Consider the following 13,759-nt stretch of genomic DNA (forward strand, 5'->3'; position numbering starts at 1 on the left):
TATACACAACGAGACTGTAAAGGCGGACGTGCCGGCGTGATGAAATTTAGCAGTCTCATTTAGCCGCTTGTTAGCAACCTCCTTTTTTAAAACACACAGGCTTCAAAATTCACGTATATATCGTAGAACAAAACAGTAAAACCTCTTAAGCTTGTGTTAACCACAGACCTTATTTCAGGCATCTAACTTAAAAACCCATTCAAAAAACCCATTGACTTCGAGACGAGGGAACCGGAAGTGCGAAAATGCTAACTCATTTCCGAGTTTTTGAACTCATTCTTGTAGCGCTCTGTGTTCAGTCAAATCACAAATTAGCATTTTGTTAAAGCTGTATAATAACTATATAACAAAAGCAGTTGTATCATTGTATAGTTAGGGTTTGTTTGGCTTATCTTCCTAACAAATGTGTTTAGTGTTTTTCTTACCACAAATGTAATTACTTCCTGCAGTTTTACACTTGATTTTAAGCACAATTAGCCATGTTCTGGCTTTTTCTTGACAAATGAGACAAATTAGAAGTATGTGCTATTGTTTTGTGGCTTTTGCATAACAGTAAAAGATAAATGACTGTATAATAACTTACTGTGCTGTACTGTATGGAAATTGCCAGTAGAGCAGCGATATTTGTTTTTACTTTGTAAGTCATTCACATGAAAAAAAGTTTTTTATGGACTCTGTTTTAAGTTTTTTTTCCCCCATGTTGTCCTGTATGTAAAGTAGCAAAAATAATTGCAGCACACGAGACATTGAACATATATAATGCTTCAGAACACAAAGTCATCTGACCAGTAAAACACTCCACGTCCACAGATCCAAACACATACAAGAACAAGAATGCAATGTGGATGTCTTTCATGTTTTCAGGCAAGCAAAAGTTCCAGTGACACATAATCGCTTCAGCAAAGTTTCCTAACCAATTATAAGGTCCAGAATGTCTTAATGAACTCTCACTGTGCTAAGTATAAATCTTCTAGCAAGATCAAGAGCACCTGTTGACCTTAATACATCAGCACTTGCTATCCATGTCAAAGATTTAGCATTCAAGGTGCAAACCAGTAAACAATGCATACTCCCACTTAACATTAGCATCTAATTGAAGTCATACTATACAGTGCAAGTCCCTGCTTAGTTTTAGAAACTCAAAAAATCCCTCGGTTTATACTTGGCTTAACAAATCCAAGCAGTTGACATCTTCACTTGACGTGATGATACATAACAACACATAGGACGCATACATCTGCATTTCAAAACGTCACATTAGCATGCAGTAGATAGTCACAGTCCCGCACTGTGCCTCCAGCTTGCCCTTACCCTCCTCTGCGGGGTTTGCTTCGGCTAGGAAAGACAAACATTCCCATTTTGAACAGATGGAAGTATAATCATTTGCGTTTATACTGTACCATAAGTAGGTGTAAACTCTTTGAGGTAAAACAAGGCAAGTGAACAGCAATTACAGAGTGATTATTACATTAATACATCACACCGTGAATACAAACCAAAACAGAATCAAAATCGTGACTGTTATCAATCAAAGCTGAAAGTAATCAAGTGCATTGATTACTGCACTTTTAATCACCAAACTCGTGATAAATGAAATCACCATGATTACTTCTTTTGGACTGATATTGCAAGGCTGCTTGTCTCAAAGGAGGCAATTACTTTACCCCATACAGATGTGCACCCCAGGCCGCCTAAATAAACCACTGAAGTGTGACAAAATTTTATTTAGGGCATCAACATGTTATGAATACAATAATTTGTATCAAAGTTTGTCGCATTTCCCTCTCAAGATACCCTAAAACGAATGCGACTCTAGGCAAACTGTACATTTATGCTCTTATAACATTCAAAACGTTTCAAATACTGGTGCAAGAAGTGCCCCAAAAACAGTCGCAGTTGGCCAAGTGATGATAATCCCTCCCCACACACACTATACCCCCATGGGTATGGCCTTAAAAACAGCATTGGAATGATAAGCACTTCCCACACAGAAATTCTACTCCAATAGACGCACAGTCGGCAATCTCAGTGTGGTGCCATTCCCACTCTGTAAACATGAAAAATCAAACCAGCACCAATGGCTTCTGTGTATACTGTAAAGTAAAAATGTCCTCCCACACGGTGTATATATGATTTTTTGTCATTCAAATCATATCCCAAGAGTAACTCACCATGATTTCATTGAACTAAGGTAAATGGTAGTTTAGTTTTTGTATCTGTTCTCACAGCTAAAATTGGACATGGATGGCGTGCCATCTAGACCAGGCTGACCAAAGAAAAGTCTCCTCAGGTTTCCCTCTGAACTTTCCTCAGCTGCCGTTTTTGGATTAAACCTAGCGTGCTAGCCATGCTGCTACCAACTTGCTAAAATGTTGAATTAAATCTCCTCACCATGTAAAATTTGCATTTTGCTAAACCTAGCTTGCCAAAAGAGAAACCCTGCTCCCGCTGTGGGAGGCACATGGCTGATAGTGACAACCACAAGGTGTTTCTATTGTGCAGAGTTTCCACTTGCTGAGCTCTTTTCCTTCTTTGTTTCATGCTCCAGTTTTCCTCTAATCATGCTCTGCCACCGTGCTTGTCTTTTCTTGCCACTATATGTGTCGCAGCTTATGCTGAGCTCCGTCAGGAACATCTGCAGAACAGTATACCTTTCTTCCCTTTCTGGGCAACATCACAGGACTCATTCCACAGGGAATTTATGGATGACGTGACATCCAGGGCAGTAACCAAACTTAACATTTATTGACCTTACCCACCCCGGCTGCTTGACCTCTCTGTTCGCTCGGCAGGCCATATTTCAGCGACTGCGACTTGTCAGTTGGCACTACCGCCTCTGGTCAAATCTCAGGTGTCCAAAGTGGGGAAAAGCAAGTATAATATGTCACCAAAAAGAGTGCAAGGAATGCCATTCACAGTTTCAAGGCAACAACAAGAGTTGCAGCTGTTATCACATCGGTTGCGCTTTGAAAGGTCAGCGTCAACCGAGGTAAAAGTTGAAATAATTAGAACTTTGAGCGCAGCGCTCGGTGGAAAGCGCCAAGTTAGCGCTTCCAGTCGGGCGGCACTGCCCTTCCCACAGGAAAACAATGGCACAGTCAGCGCAGAGCGATTTTACTGCTGATCATGTGCGGGTGGCTTAACCCTTTCTCCAATCTGATCTAGCCTTAATCAGTCCAGATAGAGCATCCAATGCATCGCTTTGGGAGCTGTGTCCCTGAAAGACCATGGCAGACAAGGACAGCTTTGTAACATGAATAAAAGCTCTTGAATTTGTTGTGGTGCAATCCCAACATTTTTGGACAGCTGACTTATGAATCACACTGCATGGCTGTGATACACAACCATGGTTTAGTTAGTAAACCATCTACAGGCCTTTGGCCTTCAGATAAAGGATGAGACATGACCCAGTATGTCTTTTCCTTGTGCAGTTTGGCGGCATCGACTTTGATGTGCTGACTATGATATCTTGGATGACCTCACTGCTTGCCCAGTATGGCATAATGTTAATAAAAGTGTCATCTAATCAAATGACACTTGGTATGTTAACAGCAACAGCTGCCATTGTTCCACGATGACTGTTACACACAGAAAGCACAGCTGTGTTTCCACTCTCATTGTTTAAATTGCCAGAGGGACAGAGGCAAAAGAGAGCTGGTATCATAGCTCACAGATGGTATGGCATTGGCAGCACTCTTCACGCGGGGAAACAAATGCTGAATTTTTAAAAGAACATAAACAGCATAATTTGTCAGTGAGGTGTACCAGCGGTAGAGGACACATGTGAATGTGACAAGGATAGCATCACGCAATAAGCTGTAAATGAGAGCTTCTTTTTTTCCTCTTTGACACAGCCAAGGATCTGGTGAGTTGTAGGCCTGAGGTGTGGCTTATTCTGAGGGCAACTACTGCAGAGCTGCAAGAAGCTGCAAGCTCTGAGGGGGATTTTTAGCAGGGATTTTCATGGGATCTGTAAGATATGAGGGCTGAAGCCAGCGGAGCCAGCCTGCATACTTATGTTACATTTTACATTTAGGATCTCGCTAGCAGCCCTGTGGCAAACCACAGCAGAGAAAGATTTTTTTTAAACAATACAACTTGTCTTCGGTAATAGTAAGTCAACAATTTAAAGAAAATGTAATAGTTCTCTACAGAACAAAGTAGGAACCGTGTTTTCACAAAAGCCAAAGAAGGCTTTCAACTATGGAAACCAGCTAATTAAAAAAGCAAAAAAGTAAAAAGCCATTTGAACAACTTTTCATGCCGTAATTTCAGTCCAAATTGAAGTAGTCCAAAAGATTTCAAATAATAAGATAGACCCAGGTCCACGTAACACTTCATATATTATGTGACGTCTCGACTTGCACATAATACAAAAAAATATACATAATGTTATAAACACTCAAACCATACTTTTGGAAGGGCAAAAGTAAATTATCAAGGGACACGCCACTAAAATGTCGCTCTTTCCTTACCATCCCCATCAGCTTCTGAATCTGTTGCAGACAAGGAAGCAAACTTAACTGAAAAAAAGCAGCTAGGAAGCAAATGCTTCTTGTTGCACAAGAGATGACGTACAGTTGCAACAGAAGTGTTTTCCTTTTAGTGTTACTGCATGCAATAATAAATATATACATAGATAACAAGAACACACATACAACACTTACAGTAGAAACACAGAAACCAAAACTTAAAATACATTATATGCTTGTTTACTGTACCTGGAAATACAACAATGCACTACAAGCCTATTGCACCTACTGTAAAACCAAACCAAAGGCTAAAGTCACACATACCTCACCATATACTTTACAGTATATGTATATATCAGTCCTGTGATGACACACAACGTAGGGCATTCAATGTGAACTATAGTCTGTTATTTATGACGTAGCAGCATAGCAATCATTGATTAGAATATTTATTATTTTTAATTTGAATAAAAGACATTAAATTTGCATATGAATTCATGCATTTTTTGAGTGTTCAAAAATACATAACGACACGTTACTCAAGTCACCTGGAGACCAACCTGAAAGATACAACCCTCATGCAGATACTCTAATTTTCACACTGAGTGGCACATCTATGCACGTATATGTGAATACATTAGATGGATTATGTAGACGGACATATTAAACCTGAAAATTCGATGCACAGGATTCTATCTTACCTCCGTCTGCAGGGAGTTCATCTAAGGGAAATGAATAAAAGTTAGCTACCAATATATATACTGTAATTATTCACTAGTTCTAGTCATAATTGAGGAAGCTGAGGAGAAAGTCAATTGAAAGTGTATATTATTTCCCAACACTAAGAGGTGCCTACCATCTATCTCTGGCTGCGGCTCAGCTGGCAAATAAAAATCATGGTTAGGTGATTGGAAACAGAAAGATGATGAGACCTGGACAACATTCAGTTTGGGAACATCTCCGAATAGCCTCAACCAAAACACATAAACGGGGAGAACACTTCACATGCCTGCAGCAAAATGTAACCCAGAAGTCATTGTGAGAGTTCACAGATGTGGAAAATGCATCCAGTTGCAGTCAGTCAGTGTATATTAAAATCCAAGCAGATGGCTCGTCTTGTCTGCCTCATACATATGGATCGTTTCTGTAGTCCAACATGCTAAACAACTCCAAATCAGGTTCAACAACACCAAAAAGGAAACAAGAACATTAATTCCCATTAGACTGGTCATCAACACACGACAACAAAACAGAAAGAAATGGATTCACATGATGCTGGGATACACATGACGTACAGAGTGTGCAGAGTGCGTGACATCACTTGGCGTATTACAATACAATCGAGGAAATAAAATCTGTTACCACACAATCGAGATGTAGTTTCACGTGTGACGCATGCTGAGGGCTAGCTGAAATGCAAACGGGCTGAATCAAAGTGGCATAATAATTGCATTACCCCCCTTCAGCGGCTTCATGTTGTCTCATATGATGTGATTGACTTATAGGCCTATCGTCTTGACTCCATAATTGCTCAACTTATTATGTATAGCAAAACCACTTGTTCTGTATTATTCAGATAATTACCCTGACTGATTAGCTCAAATGCAAAACACTCAACTCAAACCCACTCCATGTCTCACATTAACACTGTTTGAATGCACTGAATCACTCAAAGTCGCAAAAAAGGGGGGAGAAAAGAAGATCATTGTCCCTCACCCACTTCAGTCGGCTCCTCTGGGGCTAAAATTAGTGGATTTTTGTTAGACATGGCAGTAATACCGTGGTAGCTCATTTGGAAAACACATTTAATACATCAAACTGATTGTATCACACATTAAATCCAGACCTGTATCACACGACCACACTCAAAAATGGCTTGCGAAAACCAAAGCATTTTTTTCTCATAGTGCGGTCTGTGATTTTACATCATTTGAAGACAGTTGAGTAAACAGCTTCAGTAATCTGATAATGTACAGTACAACATATTCTCGGTGAAAATGCCTGAAGGTACAAACATAGAAACATACATAGCATGCTGGCATACATGAATAAAATTCAAAGTTCATAAATAAAGAATTGGTGCATGCTGATTACATCAACATATTCTCACTCCCAACTCATCAAATACAGCAGCTTGATCAGTGGCTGGCTCAAACTATACCGCTCTAGGTACCCCTCTAGTATCAGTTTTGGCATGTCAGGGGCAGCATGTCAATTTCAGCTCATTAAGTGTCACAGGAAATGTACAGTTTACGCTCATTACATGCATAGTGTCTTTTTCTAGGGCTGTCAAAGTTAATGCGATAATAATGCGTTAACGCAAATTTGTTTTAATGCCACTAATTTCTTTATCGCATTCATTTTTTAGATTTAGATTTTTAGGTTGTAGCGGGCTCAGTTTTGAAGCTAGAGTGAAGATACAAAAAAAACCTAGGGAAATCACTGTTACCAATAATGTCATACTAGCTTGTCGTGAAGGAGGCTAAATAACGCTCCAAATTTACGCAAAATTTTGGCAAGGAAAAACTGGCATAGCCATTTTCAAAGGGGTCCCCTGACCTCTGACCTCAAGATATGTGAATGAAAATGGGTTCTATGGGTACCTACAAGTCTCCCCTTTTTAGACATGCCCATTTTATGATAATCACATACAGTTTGTGGCAAGTCATAGTCAAGTCAGCACCCTGACACACTGACAGCTGTTGTTGGGCTTGAGTTTGCGGTGTTATGATTTGAGCATATTTTTATGCTAAATGCAGCACCTGTGAGGGTTTCTGTACAATATTTGTCATTGTTTTGTGTTAATAAAAAATATATACATACATTTGTATGAAGCAAGCGTATTTGCCCACTCCCATGTTGATAAGAGTATTAAATACTTGAGAAATCTCCCTTTAAGGTACGTTTTGAACAGATAAAAATGTGCGAATAATTTGCGATTAATCATGGACAATAATGCGATTAATCGCGATTAAATATTAAATTCGCTTAAAATTATGGTAAAATATGTCAACGTTGACCTGGTTTCACACCGTGGTCTCCTAGGTGAAAGTCTATGTTTGTTTGACCACCCCGACCTCCTCCCTAAGTGTTTTTTCTCGCTTTTCATACTACGTCATATGCTCTGATCATCTAATGATTACACGAATGGGTTTACATTGGATGTAGTTGAAAGCCCGGTGCGTCTCATACAGACGTTAAAGGGTGCCTCGGTGCGTCGGCATCAGACGCCGATGGCCACTGGCCAAGTGTCTGTATTTGATTACAGATTATATTTTACGTGTTGCGAGTGAGAACAGGTTGATTACACTCCCTCAGAAGTCAGAGCCTGCGTTTGCTTGACACGGCCAGTTGACATGATATGTGAACAAAAGTGGAAATGTGAGAGCTATAATCGAGTCAGTGTGATGCATCCGACTTACCCTGCCCCTCCGGCTTATCTGAGAATTAAACAGAAAAAGAAGATGATTAGAAACTTTGTTTGTATACATGTACACATACATTAGACATAATAACAATATATCCATTTAACGTAATTTGGGTTGATATCTTAAATAATTTTGAGCGATGATGGATCCTGAACCATATTTTCTCTATGACATCTAACTGAATGTTTGTCTGAAACTGATGGCTTTATGTAAAATGGATATTTCAGGAATGTTACGAGTATATCTGATTTTATGGCGAAGCCATTAATCTTGGACCATGAATATAAAATACTACCTACCACGTAAGGGGATACATTCTGTAAAATGACCATCTTCAAAATTTCTTTTAAGCGGCGTAACATCTGGCACAAATCTTTAAAACTGATATCTTGACCTAGATTTCTGTAACTTGAGGATCATATCATCACCATCTTATTTTTATAAATTTACGGCACCATCTTTGCCGATTGGCAAGAGATGTTCCTAAGGCCAAAGTGGAGCTGTAGAGGATGACAAACAGTCAATTTAATTGAAGTGCAGAGCGCTGTGGGTGTAATTGTTGAGGCCTAAATCTGGTAAAAGGAAATTCTCAACGGAAATAGAGACATATAATTTACCCGACTCCTCAAGTGTCTCCCTTGGGGCCAGTTGCTGCTAAAGGCCAGGGACGGTGTCTTGTGACCTTCCTGAAGTCATGCCACGTTCTTTAAAGTTGTGCACAGTTTCCTTGAATAGTCAACCCACTTGACCTTGCTTGCTTTACTGGTCACTTAGGGTTTGTCTTAAATTACGTGCTAAAATAGCTGTCACAAAGTTACATTGTATTGACTTGGCTGTTAGAGAATTATAATTATTATTTTGTCTCTGTTCTGTCGTAATGCACATAACGTATTATTTATCCTTTCTCATACAGCAGTGTAGAAAGACTTGGCTCACCCGGGTCCGTCATGCAAACAGCTGATATCTTATTAGCATTAAATACAATGCTAAAAAGATATCAGCTGTTTGCATTAGCAAAATGGGCTAAACGCATTTTTGTACAGCTGCGTTTAACCCATATGACTTCTTACATAACAGTTAGAATATATCTCCGAGCTCTAAGTAACAAAAGATTAACAAAGCTTGCTACTTTGTCTGTACAAAAAAAGAAAATTTGAAAACTCTAAGACTTTGGTGCAAATAATTCACACTTCCCGTGAGAGGATTTAACACCTGCATCGAGCGTAAATCTGCATCAGCATCTGCTAACTCAATCCACTTGGGGTGAGAATCTTGATTATCTTCAACAAGTTTGTGATAAAGTGGGGTAATCAACTTCTGAACAGCTGCTTAAATGTCCCCTACAGAGACTGTCTGTAGTTTCATGTATTGGCAAAGTTGTCAGAGTTGTTGTAGCTGTATAAATAGTAGATATGCTTGTTTTTTGTTTGTTTGTTTCCTTCGGGGAGATTTCTTTCTTTTATTTTGTCCCTTAATTTGTTGCTAGTGTATGTAAACAGGCTCTCTGTAGTATTATATACTGTATTTGTCTACAGTTACCATTGGTTTATTTATGGAAGCATAATGAGTTAAGCATATGTTTGTAGTGTTTGTGGTTCCTCTATCTTTAATATTTTTTTCGAGGTCAGTTTAGGTACTGCGGGTCTTCACCTCACACTGTTTACCTCTCCGTGTTTACCACTGACAGCGTGATTTACAGTGTGTGCAATGACCCAGACATAAAAAACAGTATGGGGACACCTGACCTTATCAAACCTTTGAAGATGACTGGGTGTCCTTAGACAACAAAGTTTATGAAGATGTCTAAGCAGGACACGATTTCATAGTTTTGATCCGCCATAAGAAACTGTTTGTAGTGTGTGGTTTTAATTGATACACAGGACAATACTGAGTGTGAACCTCCTATTGACGTAAAACTGGCATTATGTTTTTATAGACCAATTATTTAATTTTCATGCACTATTGTCTCCGATTTGAATAAAGAAAGTGATAATGTAGGCTCAGCTGTGGGATATATTTAATAACAAATTAACACAATCTTTGTATTTAAAATTACATCTTGATATTTATTTACTAATGATAGGAGGTTTTAAGGGCCAATCCATTTTTTCTTTACCTTGTAAACTGAAAGTATTTTAAGGCAGTCGTTCCCAAAGATGGTTTGGGACCAACAGGTGGGTCGCAGGAGGTTTTATTAAGGTCGCCAAATACATTTGCAGAATTTCTTCCATAGTCTTTTAAAGTACCAGTGTGTAACAATTAGGGGGATCTATTTGCAGAAATGGAATATAATATTAATAAGTATGTTTTCTTTAGTGTATAATCACCTGATAATACAAATTGTTGCGATTTAAAGGTAAGGCCTTTTGTGAAGTGGGTCGCGATGGCTTATCAGTTTTAAAAAGTGTTTCAAGGCACCTTAATTAAGGTATTGATAGGTGTGAGTTACAGGTGTAAAACTGGTATTTTGTGTCTCTCAACCACCCATTATTCAAAAAGTAGTAAAAGACGTGTCAATCAATGTCGCGGTGACAGCAGGTAGGAACTAGCTTCCAGTATTGTTTGATTTTTGGTGATGGGCTTTTCTGTATATATTTTACATCTCAGATTGTACCTTGGTTTATTATCCTAGAGAAACTTCATTATTTCATCATTTCATGTCATGGGTTTTGTATCCTCAGAAACATGAACAGCGTTATTTAGGGCATTGGATAAACTTCACAGAGCAGTCTTGGTTCAACTTTGGTTCTATATAGTGTTTCATCAGGTCACAATGATGAAAGATATTGCGACCATGATTCATACCGTCACTTCTAACCACTGACTAGTAAACTGTCATGAGCTTGATTGAGTTAGGGCAGCATCACATTCAGGAGGGGGCATCAGGCCTGCTGACCATGAGGGAACTTTCTGGTTGGAAGTGTTAGATCACATACATGCAATGATTTATCTAAGATGGAACTGCACAAGGCTTATAACACAATCTGATACGCTTGGGTGCGTGAAACTCTATGAGGAATAAAAAAACAGTGGAATAGGTCAGGGGTTATTGCGGAGTATTTTTAGCTGTTAGCTGAGGGGGGGGGGTCTGTCTTTTCAGTGAAGCATCACAGAAAACGTTTTTCAAATCATCTGGTGCGTAAATAGAGAAATAATTCATAGAGTGGGAAAATAAGTGGTGTTAGACTGTAAGTTAAGGCGGAAAAATTATACCACTTGTGTTTCATAGGATTGTAGTAAGACGCACAGAGTCGTCCCAGCGGCTGGTTATTTGACCCCCATGTGCAAAGCTTTGCAGGCTTGGAATGACAGAGCGGTGGGAGGTGCAGACATACACTAAGGAAAGTGTGATCGTATCCATATTACACGGATTAACTCCGCGGCTGTATATGGTGAATAAATGTAGTGCCTGGCTAAGTTGCTGGGATAAAAATAAAAAAGGGCCTAGCTTAGATCTGTAAAAAGATTATCCCAGGGACGGATACAGAGAAAAAGAACCAAATAGTGCCCAGTAGAATTACAATCAACGTGCTACCAAGTCCAGCAAAGCCTGTTATATTCACTGTCACAGCACGGCCAGTGTAGAAATTAGATGGATGGGTTTGAAAAAGGCTCGACACTCTTCCCACAATCTTAGACTGTAAAACTCAACTCCTCTTACGGACCCCTCCACCGTGACAGTGACTTATCTTAGGTTTCTGCCACTGCAGTGATTTAGAGCCAGACAGGGTCAAAGTGGAGGACGGGCGGCTCCACAAAGGACAGCCAACTATTTATGAGAAAGTAGCATTCACCCTAGGGTGCCAAATGGGAGTTTTGTCGGGGACCAAAATATATTTAAACAGATTTTCAGCAGCAAGCTTTATTTTATATATATATTTTTTTTATCTTAAAAAGAAAAAAGAAAAATAATATGAAATCAAACTTTGACTTTGTATTGTGTGCCAGTATTCTTTTTTTTAATTATTAATATTACATTTTTATATTTCTATGATAATACAGGTTTTAGGGTCAGGGTTAGTGTAATTGTTTAAATGTTTATTTGCTTACTGATGTTGGCTTTTGCTAAAAAAGTGTCAAACACTTCCATGTGGTAATTCAGGAAAGATGAAAGAAAGAAAGTCAAAGTAACCTAATAAAAAAATTTCCACTGTGAATATCGTATTAAAAGTGATTATAATCTTAACGACTGTAAAGTACATGAAGCAAGTCAGTGACAGGAGCTAGCATGAAACATAAGCTGGCCCTCCACACAGCGCAGACTGACACACATGATATCGCTGCAGGCAGCCGTGTTTACCTATGAACCTGCTGTACCTGCTGTAGTTAACTTTACCACAACTGTTTGTGGAAGCTTTACAGTTCAGTCAGCGAGATGGCGCTCTCTCTGGGCTGATGTCATAACATACTGATGATGTCATAGCAGCCGCTTACGTGATTATTTATGACCTTTGGAATATTCTTTTTGGACGGATAACAACAAGGAGCCAAAGAGGCAGAATGTGTATCTTCACAAGATGCCCAATCTGTTTAGCAACTAATTTAAATGCCTCTAGGTGACTCTTTAGCAGCAAGGGACGAGTAAAACAGTCTTATAAGAATTCTAAAATAACGCTTTTGGATATTTTTAAATCATATTTTAAAATATTTTGGTTCATTGTCATTTTGATACATACTTTTTAATTTAATGTTATGTCGGGGGAAAAAAAATCGAATTTTACTTTAAAAAAAGCATTTTATTATGTCTAGCTTTTGTCACGCTGTGCATGAAGTCTGCTCCCAAATTAGGAAGTCTTGTGCGAAACTGTCTGCAAAATGAAATTGAACACGTTTCAGTTACTGTAAGCGTCGCGATTAGGTCATCTGATATTTTTTGTTTTCCTTTGCAGTAAACAACTAATGTGGGTCGCATGGGGTTTAACTTGATGACCTGAAGCTCATCTTGCCTCCCCAGTACATTAAACTGAACATTAAACTAATCCACTTTCATCTTGACCACATTTTGTCATCTGTTTGTATCTTACACCATAACAGCAGGCATCATGCTCTTCTCCAAGTACATCTAATCTCTTAAAAACCAAATATATGTACTTTTTTAATCAGATCATTTTATTCTTTTTTTTATCACACACTTTACTTAATATAAATGCATAAGTATATGAATTGATCTTAGACATTTACCAAAACACAAAAATCTGACATTTTATACAATCCATCAATTTCTGCCACATCCTCAGATATATAAGTATTAAATAAGCAAATACACCAAACACCTCAAACCAAACCAGGCAACCCAAGCATCAACATTACCACTGCAAACCCAATCTCCAAACTAATTACAATGAATTATGCTTTCACAAAAAGTATCTGCATACCTGCAGGGACTGGCTCAGGCATGGTTATTCCTGTGTCTTTGCTTTGCTGCTAGAAGACTGAGGGCTGGTGGTGCTTATTCCTTTTATTTCTCCCCTCTCTCTCTCTCTGTTATTCAAAGCTCTCCTGGCACTCAAGTCACCCACACCCCTTCCAGTGAGCGAGGAGCACAGAGGACACCCTTAAGGAGTTCAAAAAGGGATGCACTCAGAGAGAGAGTGTGATAAGGTAGAGAGACTAAAGGGTTAAGTGGTGGCGAAAGGGATATTACACATTTATGTTTAGATTAATGGACTGACTAAACCTGTTGAGCTCTAATGTTTGCTGCAGAAATACAGAATACACTGAGATGATCAACAGGTACCTCAATTTTGACACTTTATCTAGTGCCTACAATGTAACGCCTACTTACACTAATGTTTTTATCATCACCTCTTATGACCCACATTAAGAGCAGGATTTGCAAGTGGTTTTTGTGGTTTGTTT

General features: G+C 38.8%; 1 protein-coding gene across 3 annotated transcripts in view; it reads right to left on the reverse strand.

Annotated features, from left to right (window-relative positions):
• The window catches only part of LOC141758540 (myosin-binding protein C, fast-type-like), a 26,175-nt gene extending 12,654 nt beyond the window's left edge, over window positions 1-13,521 (reverse strand). The window contains exons 1-5 of one of the 3 annotated variants that reach the window (XM_074620073.1): window positions 13,276-13,412; window positions 7,895-7,912; window positions 6,189-6,212; window positions 5,329-5,352; window positions 5,174-5,194 (exon numbers count right to left, since the gene is read on the reverse strand). In XM_074620073.1, coding sequence (XP_074476174.1) covers window positions 5,174-5,194; window positions 5,329-5,352; window positions 6,189-6,212; window positions 7,895-7,912; window positions 13,276-13,297 — 109 coding nt within the window. In that variant the 5' untranslated portion in view covers window positions 13,298-13,412. Of the gene's footprint in view, window positions 1-5,173; window positions 5,195-5,328; window positions 5,353-6,188; window positions 6,213-7,894; window positions 7,913-13,275 lie in introns of all 3 variants that reach the window. The other 2 variants (XM_074620074.1, XM_074620075.1) reach the window with 2 other exon arrangements.
• Between the last annotated feature and the right edge of the window lie 238 nt (window positions 13,522-13,759).

Source organism: Sebastes fasciatus, chromosome 20 (genome assembly GCF_043250625.1).
Source record: "Sebastes fasciatus isolate fSebFas1 chromosome 20, fSebFas1.pri, whole genome shotgun sequence".
NCBI classification, from domain to species: Eukaryota; Metazoa; Chordata; class Actinopteri; order Perciformes; family Sebastidae; genus Sebastes; species Sebastes fasciatus.